This window comes from Typopeltis vanoorti, chromosome 4 (genome assembly GCF_054136105.1).
Source record: "Typopeltis vanoorti isolate ZY-2024b chromosome 4, IOZ_Tvanoo_1.0, whole genome shotgun sequence".
NCBI classification, from domain to species: domain Eukaryota; kingdom Metazoa; phylum Arthropoda; class Arachnida; order Uropygi; family Thelyphonidae; genus Typopeltis; species Typopeltis vanoorti.
Window position 1 is genome coordinate 79,802,173 of NC_143552.1, and position 16,192 is coordinate 79,818,364.

Genomic DNA, 16,192 nt, shown 5'->3' on the forward strand with positions numbered 1-16,192 from the left:
GACGAAAACTGGTGAGATCTTTCTGAGCAATAAATACAAAATGTTATATTCAGACAATAGTCAAGGAAAAGATGGAGTAGCCATAGTATTCAACACAAAATACCAAGCTATTCTTCTTGAGATTGAATGGTAGGTACTCTCAAGTAGATTGATGTGGACAAATATCAGAATATGGAAACTGGACAATGATACATATTTGTGTCTATGGTCCCACAGAAGATTCTACTAAGGTAGAAGTGGAGGAATTTTTTGAGGCTTTAGAAAAAGCAACTGACACAACGAAAAAGGAAAAGTTGGTCCTTGTTGGGGATCTAAATAACAGAGAAGGAAATGATTGTCAGACATACAAAAATATTTTGGGAAAATTTGAAGAAAAGAGCAAAGCTAATAATAATGGCAAATATCTGTTGGATTTCTGCTAAGACATGGATTGGTTATTACTAACACCATGTTCCAACATAAAAATGTGCACAAATTCACATGGAGAGAAGAGGCAAGGAATAAAAAAAGTCTCATTGACTATGTTATTGTTGATAGTGATGTTTTTTCAATGGTGCAGGACACCAGAGTGTACAGAGGATTTGAAATTGGAAGTGATCACTATTTAGTCTTGAACAGAATAAAATTGAATTTCATATTGAAAAGAATAACATGTAAGAAAGTTTTAAAGCGAATAAAAGTTGAGCATCTCTCAGATGTGAACTGTAGACTAAAATACACAAAGATTATTGAAGAAAAAATGAAACAGTTTGAGAACCTTGGAGATTCAGTGGCAAGCCTTGAAGAAAACCCTGATTGATTCAGCTAGAGAGGCATGTGGTGAAGTTGTCTGCAAGGATAGAAAAATTAGAACTCCATGGTGGACATAGGAAGTTAAAGAGGCAGCGAAGGAAAAGAAGAAAGCATATCCAAAGTTCCTGGCAAATAAGTCAGCTTGTGCTCTTAGAGAATACAGAGACAAATGCAAGAAAGTGAAACACTGCGTAAAACTAGCTGAACAAAAGTCATGGGAGGACTTTGGCAAGAACATGGAAAATAAAAATCAAGGTGGAAAGATATTCTGGAGGTTATTGAAGAAGCTTAGAAATGGAGGAAAGAGTGCTGTAAAAGGAGTTAGAGATGATAAAGGTGACATGAAAACAGGAGAAAAAGATATCCTTGAAGTATGGAGTAATTACTTCGAAAAATTGCTAAATGAAGCAATCAATAATAGCACAGTGGTAAAAAAACACTCAACAGGCATACAGTCCGGAATACATATCCATACTTGAAGTAGAAAATGCCATCAGAGGCTTGAAATGTGGAAAGGCAGCAGGAGTAGATGATATTTGATCAGAAATGCTGAAGTATGGTGGTATAAAAGTCTTACAGTGGCTGCACTGCATAGTTCAGAAGGACGAATTCCCGATGATTGGAGAAAAGCTCTCATAGTACCCATATATAAAAAAAGGGAAATAAAACTGAATGTGAGAATTACAGAGGTATTTCCCTACTGAGTGTTCCCGACAAGATTTATGCAAGCATACTTGAGAAACGGTTGAGAAGAATTGTGGAAGAAAAGCTTGTGAAGAACAAGCTGGATTCAGGCCAAATAGAGGCTGTCAGGATCAGATCTTCACTGTATGACAAATAGTTGAGAAAGCATGGGAATATAACAAAGATCTATATTTAAGTTTTGTCGATCTGGAAAAGGCATATGACAAGGTGCCAAGAGAGAAGCTATTCAATACGCTATGGTTATATGGTGTCAGTGGATCATTATATCAAGCAATAGTTAGTCTTTATTTGAGTTGTGAGTCAGCAGTTAGAATTGAAGGAAGTACAAAAAGATGGTTTAACATTAAATCTGGTGTGAGACAAGGATATACATTAATCCCTCTGTTATTCATTATCTATATGGATGACATTATGAAAGAAAGTGGTATTAAACATGATATTAAAATTGGAGATGTTAATGTCAGCTCTTTGCTTTATGTGGACGATGTTATACTTCTAAATAAATCTGCTACAAGTCTACAAGATTCCCTGACTAAATTGAATAGCTGTTGTAATAGACATGGTATGAAGGTTAGCAATAAAAAACAAAGATAATGGAAAATAGGCAGAATCATTGAAAATGTCAACTGTGTTGTGAACGGAGAACCTGTGGAACAAGTAAAACATTTCAGCTACTTAGTGAAGATAGTAAAATAAGCACCATCTTGGTGATATTGCTGTGCCAGATGTGACATTGACTAATAGGAGAATAGAGGTTCATGAAATGGTGGTGCTTAAAATGTTGCAGAACCTCATTATGAACACAGCCATGGGATGGAATGGAATAATTGGTCAGTTTATTACGAGAATGTGCAACGGAATTATCAGCTCCTCTGACCAAGCTGTTTAATTTAAGCTTCAGTACTGGGAGTTGCTGATGAATGAAGCTCCAAGACAGAAGTTGCAAATTATTGGCCAATCAGCATCTCAGAGAGAGAGGTGGTTAGGGTATTAGAGAAATTGGTGAAAGATGGAATTCAGGACTGAGTGGATTGGAATATCTTACTTTATAAGGGACAACATGGTTTTGTGAAGGGTATGTCTTGTCTTAGTAATCTGCTTACTTTTTTTTACTCAAAATACTTAATATGTAAGAGGTTGGAGTCCTTTTATCAGAGTGAAGTGACTTAATTAAGGGAAATGGCTGCTCAGTGATACTGTTAGAATTTGCGAAGTCATTTGACAGGATTCTGCATAGAACCCTCTGTTGCATAAATTGAAACAAATGGGGATGGGTATGAATCTGATGATTTGGCTTAGAGGTGGCTGGTGGACAGATATCAGAGTGATCTTTGTAAGAGTTGAGTCCAGAAGAAGGCAGGTGACCAGTGGTGTACCACAGAAATCAGTACTTGGTCCTCAGTTGTTTAATATGTACATGCTATAGGAAATGACTTTGGCAGGAAATATTAAGTTGTTTGCTGATGATGCAAAACTGGGAAGAGCAGTAAATGAAGGTGATATATGGATCCTGCAAGATGACTTAAAGAGACTAGCAGCATGCGCAGAGGTAAGTGTCTGGCAGTTTAATGTGACCAAGTATAAGGTGATGCACTTTAGGAAGAAAGGATTACATGCTGTGTGCTATATTGATGGAACTGAACTGCAGGAACCCGAGGAAGAGGTTTTTTCCCCTTTATAAGGCTTTCACTAATGGGTTAGATTGATGAATTAATTGACAGTGAAAAAAAATAGTTTGATAACTGACTTATATCCCCTTTTTCAGGAATAAACTGGATAAAAGCTTGCTTCATGCTGTTGTATAGATGCCAGATGAGTATTACAGCTTGTGAAGGCAATACAGTATGGGTGTTAGTTCTGGAGCACAAGCTCTTAGAATGAATGGAGAGATGCTATCTGTGCCAGGGATTATTAGTATCAAGATACTGATTATTTTTCTGATATGCTTTTGACAAAACATCAGAGGAGGTGTACTGTCAGTGGTTTGTGGGATAGTAGGTGATTTGTTTTGGTCATCTAAATAAGAGTTTAAGTTGGAGGAGAACAGTGATGCCAAGATATCTGCCTTATCTTTAGGAGACATTACCATTGTACCATCATGATTGGAAAGAGAGGTGGAAACATAGTGGAACAGTAAATTTTGGCAAGAGACCAGAAGGCTTGATTGCCATTTGAACAAGAAGCTGGCATTTTTAGCTTGGACTGCTTTGGCACATTTGTTAGAAAACCAAGGTTTTGGCTAAGTGCAGTGGGTTTTCAGCAGAGTGAAGACTCATTTTAGCAACAAGAATAATTTCAGTTATCAGATAGGAGCAAATGTTTGGATCAGAAGAACAGAAGCAATCATCTGAACATGCCAAAGAGGCATAAAAATCCCAAAGGTCTTTGCTATTGGCACCATTGTAGTACCATAGGATATGAGGCTGAGATTGGAAGATTCTGTAGGAAGAGAAACATGGACAAGGTTATCAAGAGCAGCTATTGTCACTGATTTATTTTAGGAGAGACAGAGCTGGTTAAGAAAAGACTCATCTTTATTCTACTCAAAACTAAATGCTGATTACCTCTCATTTGAAATTCCCTGTTTTCTCTGATATTCTGAACCATATGAGTACTAGCAATAACATAATTGGTAACTTTTTTTTTTCTGTGTCCCCCAACCACCACACACACACACACACACACACACAAATTTATATGTTTGAACATGATGTCAATAACAACTAAATTATATCCTGAACAAAAGTCCAGCAGGTAGGTGCTTCCATTATTGCATGTTGCAAATAAAAAAAAAAATTTTTTTTTCTGCAAATTTTTCCAAAACATTTCAATATGTATGGGATTAGTTTCCTACTGTGCTGTTTATAAGCCTACCAGCACAGGCTATTTGTGTAAAGACAGCAACTTTGTTTATTACCCATCATAAAAGTACAGAGTGATCAAAATTGTTAATTAGAGCTCATAGCTTCCTTACAAATGCAGTGTTAGAAAATAAATTTTATTAACAAAAAATTCTGTCCATCAAAATGGTTATAACCCAACATTTTTTTAAAAAAAAAATCTTAGATAAATACATTCCAGCCCATGTCACTCTTCCACTTGAAAGGATTCAATTGACTTATATTGCAAGTATTTCTGAATGTGTTGCAAATTTGGATTCTGAAAAAAAAAAGTTTCTACTATCACTATCAGTCAATGGATTGCCAATTTCTCGTTTTTAACTAACAGGCTTCCTTGATTGAGATGAGTCGGCCGACCTAGAAAAAAGGATATTTCTCATAACTAAAGTTATATTTGGCTTTGAAACTAGCATAGAATCCTTTTGAGAAAAAATAGTAGTAGTAGTAGTTATAAACATGAATATGTTCAGAGAGTACTTATGTTGCCCCACTTGAAAGAATGATAAGTTTATCATTCTGAAAGTATGGAAAATTATAAAGTGGAAAAAAAAATTTTTTTTTAATAGGTTTCTTTTTGCTATCTCTTTAAAGAAGTTTCTTGATATGCATATGTAGCATTGCTCTTTCTGTTTGCATATGCTATCATCATCATCATCATCATCATCAAATTCCCGACATTTACCCTCAAGGGGTGTACAGGATATGTATAGTACTACATGAAAAATTTACATCATTACTAACTTCCTACCTACAATTTTCTGCCAAATCAATCTGTTAGCTGTCAAAGCTACAACATTGTCAGATCTTATATTTATATATCTGTCTTCTAAGGCACTTTTTACCTTATCAATCCACCTATAACTTGGTCTTCCTCTGGGTCTTTTCCCTGCTAACCTGGCAGAGAACACTTGTTTGTCTAATCTTTCCTCGCCCATTCTGTTTAAGTGGCCATACCACCTGAGATTAGCTCTGCTAACGCATTCCTGGATGCTGACAATGTCAAGTTCTTTCCTAATATCCTCGTTTTTAATACGATACTGCCATTGATGCCATCTGTTCATGCATATAATCTTTCTCTGGACTCTCATATCTGCGGTCTCTAGTCTTTGGTCAAGTGTTTTACTTCTGACCCAGTTCTCAGATCCATAAGTTAAAATTGGTTTGAACACTGTCTTGTATACAGCTAATTTAGTGTTTTGACTAATTTCTTTCTTATTCCATATAAATTTATTCAGTTGACTTCCTATCATACCAGCTTTGTTGATTCTGTTGTCTGTTTCCATATTTAATTTACCATCTTCGGTAAAAATCGTGCCTAAGAAGCTGAAATGTTTTACTTGTTCCACAGGTTCTCCGTTCACAACACAGTTGACATTTTCAATGATTCTGCCTATTTTCCATTATCTTTGTTTTTTATTGGTGACCTTCATACCATGTCTATTACAACAGTTATTCAATTTAGTCAGGGAATCTTGCAGACTTGTAGCAGATTTATTTAGAAGTATACATCATCCACATAAAGCATGGAGCTGACATTAACATCTCCAATTTTGATATCAGGTTTAGTACTACTTTCCTTCATAATGTAATCCATATACATAATGAATAACAGAGGTGATAATGTACATCTTTGTCTGACACCAGATTTAACATTAAACCAGCTTCCTGTACTTCTTTCAATTCTAACTGCTGACTTACAACTCAAATAAAGACTAAGTATTGCTTGATATAATGATCCACTGACACCATATAACTGTAGCGTATTGAATAGCTTCTCTCTTGGCACCTTGTCATATGCTTTTTCCAGATCTACAAAACTTAAACAATATTCCCATGACTTTTCAACTATTCGTCATAAAGTGGATATCTGATCCTGACAGCCTCTGTTTGCCTGAATCCAGATTGTTCCTCACCACAATCCTTCTCAACCAGTTTCTCAAGTATACTGGCATAAATCTTACCAGGAACACTCAGTAGAGAAATACCTCTGTAAAATTTTCACAGTTTTATTTCCCTTTTTATATATGGGTACTATTAGAGCTCTACTCCAATCATCTGGAATTCGTCCTTTTGTCCAGGCTCTCTGAACTATGCAGTGCAGCCACTGTAAAACTTTTATACCTCTATACTTTAGCATTTCTGGTCTAATATCATCTACTAAAGCTTCCTTTCCAGATTTCAGACTTTTGATGGCTTTTTCTACTTCAAGCATGGATATGTATTCCTGATTGCATGCCTGGTCAGTTTTTTTTATCACTGTGCTGTCATCACTTTGTTACACCGTTGTTTTCTCTAAAAATGTTAAAGCCTTCCCTATACTGTGATCTATCCCTTCCAGAATTTTCTAACCTTAAACTTCGAATCACCCTTTTGTAATTTCCCTATGAAAGTGAAAATTAGCCACCAACTGAGAGTAAATTCTCTAGACCTTCTTTCTGGAGCAGTCTCCTTTTCAGACACTGCAAATTTATTTTAAAGCTGCGACAGTCAGAGTCCTAGGACAGAAGAATCCTTGTTCAGAGAGACCTTCCCAGAATTTTAATGCGTATTTTATCTTACTAAGGTTCTACAGCATCTGTAGAATTCTTAGCTTGCAGTCGTGACTCTAATGTTCTAAATTCCCCTTTCTTATTCCTTACGCATAGGTTCAGATTTTATGAGTGGTAAGTTGGTCTCATGCTCAGACAACACTCAGGTTTACAAAACAAAACATGTTTATTAAGATCTTAGAGTACTTACAATTAGATTCACATACACACAAGAATTTAATCAATTAAACACTAAATCAAACTGGCGAATACAAATGAACACTAATAAATAATCAACAACTCTATCCTCTAAGTTAATCAATAATACACATAACATTCACAATACAAAAATTCAAATCAGATTTTATCCACATTTCTAGCTCCATACATTAATTTGGTCACACACATGAGTACAGTCATGCCCCGAAGTTACGCAGTAGATGGGACCAACAAAAAGTGCGTAAGTCAAATTTGCGTAACTCGGGGTATAATTTTGCATGTAATTTATATATACAAACATACAATTGGGACCAAAGGTTTACAAAAACACCTATATTTTTTTAAAAAAATATAATCATAATTGTAGTTTTTCGTACATAAAAAAAAGAAAGTTATTTTGATGTCGATGGTGGTTTCATAAAATCTAATAGATTCGTCTGATGGCATAATGTCTTTTTCTTGTCATGCAAAATTTCTTCATAGCAAGCCAATGATTTTTTTATTCCTTGCCTTGTGGCTACAGTTCATTCCTCATTAGAATCTATGTCCTCCAAAATCTGTAAACCTTTCTTTCATGATTGTTCTTACTATGGATTCCTGTAGATCGAACTTCTTTGGTAGCTCACAAATTTTCATTCCACCTTCAAAATCCTTAATGATGTTGAGTTTTGCTTCCAAAGTCAATGTTTTTCTTTTCTTGCTAGCTGTAGAAGAATCTGACTTGCTTCTTTTGGATAACATTATTATTTTTTATGTGATAAAATTTTTATCAGGAACATAACATTAAATGATCGCAAGGCTTGTCAACTATAAAAATCGTGTATGAATGGAGACCGCACAAAACACGTTGGTGCTTGTTCACAGCATGTGCGACACTGGTGAATGCAGCCAGCAGCAGAAAGATATGACTAGTGGTGAGGCGTAAAGTGGGATGGGAATACGTACATATAAGAAACTGCGTAACTCCGGATTCGCATAAGTCGGGGTAGCGTAAGTCGTGGTGTGACTGTATAAGTTTTCAGACAACCAGTTCAGTGAATTACTATGCATATTAGTCATTCAAAGTTCCCTAAGTATCTGTCCATAATCTCCTTTCCACTAGAAACTGATTCGCCCTTCCTTCCATTACTATTGGAAAATAAGTAAGAAAATTCTGTACGTTACCATCACTGTGCCTGATTACCATATCAGCCTGGTCTGTCTTCTTTTGTTGGATAAGACTCTGCACTTAGCGATGATAGCGTTCGTCTCGATCTTTTGCGGGTCACTAAGGTCAGTGTTCCTGCCTTTGGGAAATAACTGTCCGCTAGCTCATTCCGGTAGGACTTCTATCGACGGCCCGAAACAGTGGACGCCGACATCTCGCGTACTGCCCGTCCCGTACCCATCAAGCATTCAAGGGGAAAAGCTCACTGTCCAACATCGTAGCACTTTCTTCTATTGGTCAGCAACCTCAGGTCCAAGCAAGAACAGGAACAAAACTTGAGAGAGCTTGAAGCTCACGCGAATCCTCCTTTATTCTATCTCTGTTGCGCCCTCTTTTTTGCTGCAGAGATCTTCACAAGGCACTTTCCCTTGTGCCCTTAAGCTGTTTCGTCATAACTCTTCTTGTCGAGGAGCACTCTTTTCAGGGAACGCAAACTCAATTTGCCTTCCATGTAGGCCTTTGCCTTGGCGCTATGCTAAACTGGGTGGCTAGCACGTGACCCTTGGACATTATGTTCTTACCGAAGTCTTCCCATGACTTTTGTTTAGCTAGTTTTACACAGTGTTTAGCTTTCTTACATTTGTCTCTGTATTCTCTAAGAGCACAAGCTGACTTATTTGCCAGGAACTTTTGATATGCTTTCTTCTTTTCCTTCACTGTCTCTTTAACTTTCCACCAGGGAGTTCTGATTTTTCTATCCTTGCAGACAACCTCACCACATGCCTCTGGCAGAATCAATCAATGTTTTCTTCAGAGTTTGCCACTGAATCTCCAAGGTTTGATTCCTGTTCGTAAACTCTCATTTTTTCTTGAATAATATTTGTATATTTTAGTCTACAGTTCACATCTGAAAGCTGCTCAACTTTTATTTGCTTTAAAACTTTCTTACTTGTTCTTCTTTTCAGTTGAAATTCAATATTATCCTGCTCATGACTAAATGGTGATTACTTCCAATTTCAAATCCTCTGTACACTCTAGTGTCCTGCACCAGAGAGAAAACATCACTATCAACAATAACATAGTCAATGAGACTTTTCTTATTCCTAGCCTCTTCTCTCCATGTGAATTTGTGCACATTTTTATGTTGGAACATGGTGTTAGTAATAACCAGTCCATGTCCTGAGCAGAAATCCAACAAGTATTTGTCATTATTATTAGCTTTGCTCTTTTCTCCAAATTTTCTCAAACTATTTTTGTATGTCTGACAATTATTTCCTACTCTGCTATTTAGATCCCCAACAAGGACCAACTTTTCCTTTTTCATTGTGTCAGTTGCTTTTTCTAAAGCCTCAAAAAATTCCTCCACTTCTACCTTAGGCGAACCCTCTGTGGACCATAGGCACAAATAAGTCTCATTGTCCAGTTCTCCATTCTGATATTTGCCCACATCACTCTACTTGAAATTGCCTGCCATTCAAGAAGATTAGCCTCATATTTAGTGTTGAATACTATGGCTACTCCTTCTTTTCCTTGATTGTCATTGCCTGAATATAAAATTTTGTATTTATTGCTCAGAAAGATTTCACCAGTTTTGGTCCTTTTTGTTTCAGTCACCCCTATTATGTCGATCTGGTACTTATCTAATTCTTCAGCTAGCTCCATTTCTTTGCCATTCAGGCTTCTTATGTTGATAGTACCGATCTTGAATTCTGGTGATATTGAGTTGGGGTGTGTTTTAGGATTTGTTCCAGTAGCTGACTTTTCACTGTTCGCCCTGGTTCCCTGGCAAAAACAACGAGGGCCTTGTTTAACTGGGCGACACCCCATCCAGCATGAAATTCTATCATGTTGTACCATCATTTAATATTGTGGTTTAAGCCAATAAGAATACAATTTGGTCGGCTAAATCCCAAATTGCCATTGCATATGCTATTCTTCTGTTATTTAAACTTTGTTTATTTCTTTTATCCTGAGAATATAAGAAAACTTATTCTGAAATATGTTATTTGTTATAATTTGTAGTAAACTAATTATTTTGTTTTATTTACTGTTTAAACAGTGAATCAAAATACATTGACTGAAATATAATGCATAAAACTATAGCAGAATTATGAAGCAACTTATTAACTAGAAAGCATTTCCTAACATTGAATACATTATTTCACTAAAGTGAAAGAACCTCTCCCTGGGACATGCATTTTTCAGGTTATCACTACTCCACATATGTAATTTCCCATTACCAGACATATGAGAAAAGGTTACTCAGATGATTCATATAGTGCATAGAAACAAAATTTCTTTTTGTTGCTGTTCTTTCCTAAACTCACATATATTTCTGTGTGTGTGTGTGTGTGTGTGTGTGTGTGTGTGTGTGTGTGTGTGTGTGTGTGTGTGTGTGTGCATGTATATACTTTATTGCAATACCTAGTAATTAATTTTTTCTCTCTCTCTCTCTCTTTTTTTTTAGTGGTGATGGCAGTCTACAATCTGCAAATGGAGATGACCGCAATCCATTGGCAATGGCTCGTGCTGTTACAGTGCATAGTGATACAAATAAAGTTATGTACTTTGCTTGACGACAGTTTGGTTTATAACTTAGCCAAAATACTTGTAGCAGTTCCCTGTTCAAGTGCTTATGTGATTATGGTGCTCATCATTTGGATGAAACCTGGAAGTTTCCGTCTGTCATTGTATGAGGATTATCTTTTGTTTATTGCTTCTAGCAGATGTAGTGGAAGCTGAGGGAGCTATTCATGCATTTTTTATTAACAGTTACAGTGCCATGACACAGACAACTTTTCTTGAAACCCGTTGTGCATACCTCTGTATTGCCTCTCTTCTTATTACTTGTGCTCCCTCTAATATTGCCTGAAAATATTAGAACAAGACTTTAAAGTTCTAATGTTGCTAAGCTATGTACAGAAGAAGGCTCAGATTGTTTAAAGCGGTTGAATATATATATAGAAGTCTTTCATACTTGAACTGGGTACTTACTACCCTCCATGTGCACACCTTGTACATATGATAATGGTGTTTTTAACTCTGTGTGCATGCACATATGCGTTTTGTGTATGTACACAAGTGGTGTTTGTTTGTGCACATTTTTTAGGAAAGATGTTATCATTGGTATATAAATGGGGAATAATTGGTACTAAAATTGTGGTGAGTAATCAAGTGAAACAATGCTACATTCCTCACATTCTTGTCATATGTTGCTTTTAGTCTCATTTACCTCATGTTTGTAATTGCTGTTATTTATGGAATGTGCTGTCACTCCTATTTTTTCTTTGTTTTATCCGAAAAGATCTCCTACACGTGGTCCGTTGCCGTCTTCCTCTCAGAAGCATTGAGCAGCTATTGTGCCGTAGCAGAGCACAGTTGGAAATACTTATGACTTTGGTAGAATAATACATATCTGTAGGTAATAATGGCTCGATATGATTTATAGACTATGCAGTTTTTAATATGATCATGGCATTTTCACAGATTTTTTTTTTTTTTTTTTTTTTTTGTTAAGTTATTAAAATGTACAGTTATTAAAATAAGTTATTAAAAATTGTCTATTGGTATTAGTTTTATCAAAAAAAAAGCTCTTTGAATTTAAGAATTTGGTCTTTAATATTTATAACATTGTGAGACTGATCAGCTTTAGTTTGATACATAAGGACATTCCATAAGTTGTTAAATTTATTATAAAGCAAATTAATCTTGAAATGGGCATGGTAGCATTATTTTAGATACTTTAGTTCTCAAGCGTGGACCACGCACGCACATAACACATACATACTTCAGATTCCTGCCATGTAGTGCAATAATGTATTCAGTCTGGCTCTGTTAATTGTGATATCATTTTCTGTATGATCTTCATTATAATATCTGGGTGTTTTATTTAGTCAGAATTATAATCTTGGCATGTGGACTGATTTAGAAGGTAGCTCAACTGGTGATTATAAGTTATTAATTTATCTCTATAAACTGGCTGTTTGTATTGAAAGTGGGATTCTAATGTGCCATTCTTATATAGTAGAAAAATTATGTCAACGAAGTGTATTTTTAATACTGCATTCAACTTACCAAAGCTAACTAAAAATTATGAATTTCTTAAATTTTAAGGATCATTAAATCATGTTTCTGATTTTCTGCTAATTATACCATGTAATAACTGTGATATGTTAACACGATAATGAGGTGTGAACTGTGCGAGATTAGTATATTCAGAGATATATTATAAAGCAGATTGTTAACAGGTGTTTTTTTTTTTTTTTTTTTTTTTTAATACATTCTTTCACAGATATTTGTTACTTGAAAATTTGATGTAAAAATCAAAACTTTTTGCTAGTAGTTGCTGGTTTCAAATAGGAATATTCAATGATGAAGCTTTTGGCACTGTTATATCAATATTCCATTAGGGTTAATTTTTTTTTTTTTTTTTTGTACCAAGCATATTTGCACATAAGTGTTATGAAATCTTTGCACAAAATTTGTTACACTCAGCAGAATAAATAGCTCAGGTTTTAAATGTTCAATAAAAATTAGTCAGATACATTGATGTACAAAGTATATCTTTAGATTAAAATGAATAATTTTTATGACAGCTAACTGCTTTACTGTTTCTAAATATGGTTTTAGGATTCTCATTATCTCATATTCATTGCTTCTTTTTACATTAATCATTTAGAGAAAATATTATGCATAAGTTTATATTGCATATTTTCATTTTGCTGAAACTTTTGTGTGTTTTAAATTCTAAACATCAAAATAAATTATACCACACAAGAAGGAAATTAAGTATATGTTAGAAGTAGTGACTGATTTTTGTGAAATGTATCTATTGATACATAGTGGTGACTCATATATTCAGAATGCATTTTCCTCTGTTATCTGTTATATTCCTAGATAATGGTGGCAAAGTAGATAGGTAATGAACAGAGCTGCTGTATGTTTTTTCTGGGTTTAATATGTGCTATTGCTCATTATAGTATTAATTTGAATAAGACACTTGAATAGGATTCCAGCATATTGGACAGTAGATGTATTATTCTTCATACACTGAAGTGGAGAAACATTGTTTGAAGGATTGATGTTTAGCAGAAGGCTCAGCTGTGCAGAAAGACCTTTGAAAGTGATATGAAATCAGAAAGTTCTAGTTGAGAATTGTAATTATAAGGGAGAGTGCTAGAGTAGATGTTTTAGAGAAGATTGACATAATGGGTGATAACATTAAAAAAAAATTAAGGTAGGAGGGGAAGCTCCATTTCACTAGAACAGATTATACAAATCCACTGTATCTATTGCATAATGATATTGGTTAAAATTTTTGGTAATTTTTTTTCTCCTTCCTTAAAATGGATTCTCATTATTATTATTATTATCATCATCATCATCATTTGTAGTAGTAATATCGTGATATTGTTAATTTCATTCCCAGGCTAAATTTAGCCTTTTGTGAACTAATATGTATATATATATATATATATATATATATATATATATATATACATACACACACACACATCAGATTTTAAACTTCATAGAGGTTTCTTATAAATGTAAGAAAAATAGATACTTATTCTTTTTTGTGGGGTGGGGGGGGGGGTGCATATTTAAGGAAATTATTCAGAAATAGCAAATGTTGATGATAAACATTATTGCACCAACAAATTACTGAGTCATTTGGATGGATTATTATCTTGACTCTGAAGTAGGATGGTAGTTATGCTGTGTTACTGACACCATTAGATCATGCACAGTCCATAAGTGAAAAATATTTCACATGCAGCATTCCTCTTTCTTAATAAGCCTTTTTTAAAATTATATTTAAAATTGAAAAAGAAAAAAAAAAAAAATTCTTCCAGCATGTTTAAACTAGCAACAAAATTCTTATCCATTTGTTGGAGAGAATTCAACTGTATTTCTATAGCAAATCATACTTAGGTGAACCAGAGAATTTCATATTTGTATTGAGATCACTGACTTAAATTTAACATCTCTAAATATCATAGTAATCGTTTCTCCTTTTGTTAGTATTTGAATTTATTGCACATGTAGTTATTTGGCAGCGTGCATTTTTTATCTACTATTAAGAAAGCACATATATTTGCAAATCATGTCTGGAGCAATTTTATTTTTAAAATAGTTCTAAACTGTGTTTTTAATGCTAATTTATGGTTGTATATATGAGAGTTTGAAATAAGAAAAAAAAATACTATGAATAATTTCATTTTTATAATATAATTTTATTTCCTTGAGGACATTATGGTCATTTTTACAAACCGGTCAGATAAGACATTATACACTGGCCTCCTGGTCTTTAGTGCCTCAGCCATAATATCAACCAAAACCAAATTTCAATCATTTAAATATATATGCTGATGTGGAGCATAATCACTATTAATTTTCACAAAACAAGTTTGTCTGTTTGTTTATCTAATGTTACATCTAGCATTATTGCTTGGTCATTACTGCAATTCTGAGCTGGCTGCAGTCTCCTGGAAACACTGTACCATTTGCCAGTGATCATTAACATTACCATCACAGATTTGTAATTTCATTTCTGATATAATGGAATATTATTATATAAGGGAAGTTATCTAGAATGTAAAATGTGGAAGAGATGGTATTTTTGTCTGCAAAGAATTAGAATGTTTATATATTTCTGCAATGACCAAATATGTAGAAGTGAAGGAAACAATGCAGCATTTGTCTAGCAATTGAGCTTTTATCTGTAATTGACAGTGAAATATAGAATTAGTTTAATATTAATTAATGAAGGTAAAATATTTCTGAATGAATAATTTATTTTATCCTTAGTGTGGATATAATTTTAATTACAGGATAAATAACTAATATAAAATTGGCTGATGATTCCACAAGTATCACATGCCAGAAATGATGGGATATCATATTATTAGAATATATAAAGAGGAAAATTTCCATTGTCAAGTTTCAGGCAACTTATCTGAAAATACTGTTAAAATTGACTTCTTGTGAAATCATTTAGATTGTATTAGTTAATTCCAATTTCATCTGGCATGTTAGTAAATATTACTGCTATAAATTCTAGGTTCTTTATACATATTTATTTTTAGAAACCAATATGCTTAACTTTCTATTCTTGTGATCAAATATTACTGTTACAAAATTTATAGAATTAGAAAAATAGTCTTATTCATAAAGGTAATCATTGTATAAACTGTCCTTTTTAAAGTTCAGTTTAATAGGTGAATTAAAAATGAAGTTATTTCTTTGAGGTTTTGGTAGCATATTGTCGAAATTTTAAATTCTCATAAAAGGTTCTTACTAGTCTTTTTATAATTTGATAATGAATAACCCATTCCTTTGATTGATTGATTTTAAATGTCCATATAGATTATCACTTTCTGGTGTATTTGGGGGGGGGGGGGGGGGAGTATACCAAACGCTGACAGTCCAGCATAAAGATTTCCTGATCATTTTCCAATTAGCTTTCTTCCATATTGGTCTATTATTTGTCAAGCCTCTTGATAGCTCCTGACTGCATCACCTTACCTATATATCTTCCTCTGAATCTGTTTCTGATTATTGTTTAGTGATCATTGCTACCTTAGAGTTATGTTTACAAATGTTGAGTTATCTTCTGATATCTTCATAATATGGTCCTATCATTAACATATATTCACTTCTAATTATCCTCAGAACTCTTGTGTGTGGTTTCTGTTGTTGATTAGCTGTTTCTTTATGCATCTATCTGATCCATATGTTAAAATTGATTTGAAAGCTGTTGTATACTGCAATTTTGGTCTTTTGGCTTATTTTCTCTCTCCCATATAAATTTATTCAGTCGGCTGCCTCACTGTAAACTTAAAAATAAAAAGCAATATAACCTTAACAAAGGTATGAAATTAATTAACAAATATTCTCTT

The 16,192-nt window shown here is 34.1% G+C and overlaps 1 protein-coding gene across 1 annotated transcript in view; it reads left to right on the top strand.

Annotated features, from left to right (window-relative positions):
• Window positions 1-16,192, top strand: part of LOC150107437 (protein argonaute-2-like) — a 218,859-nt gene that overhangs the window by 194,000 nt on the left and 8,667 nt on the right. The window contains exon 20 of the mRNA XM_090392096.1: window positions 10,759-11,712. Within this exon, the coding sequence (XP_090248222.1) occupies window positions 10,759-10,867 (109 nt within the window). The 3' untranslated portion in view covers window positions 10,868-11,712. The remainder of the gene's footprint in view (window positions 1-10,758; window positions 11,713-16,192) is intronic.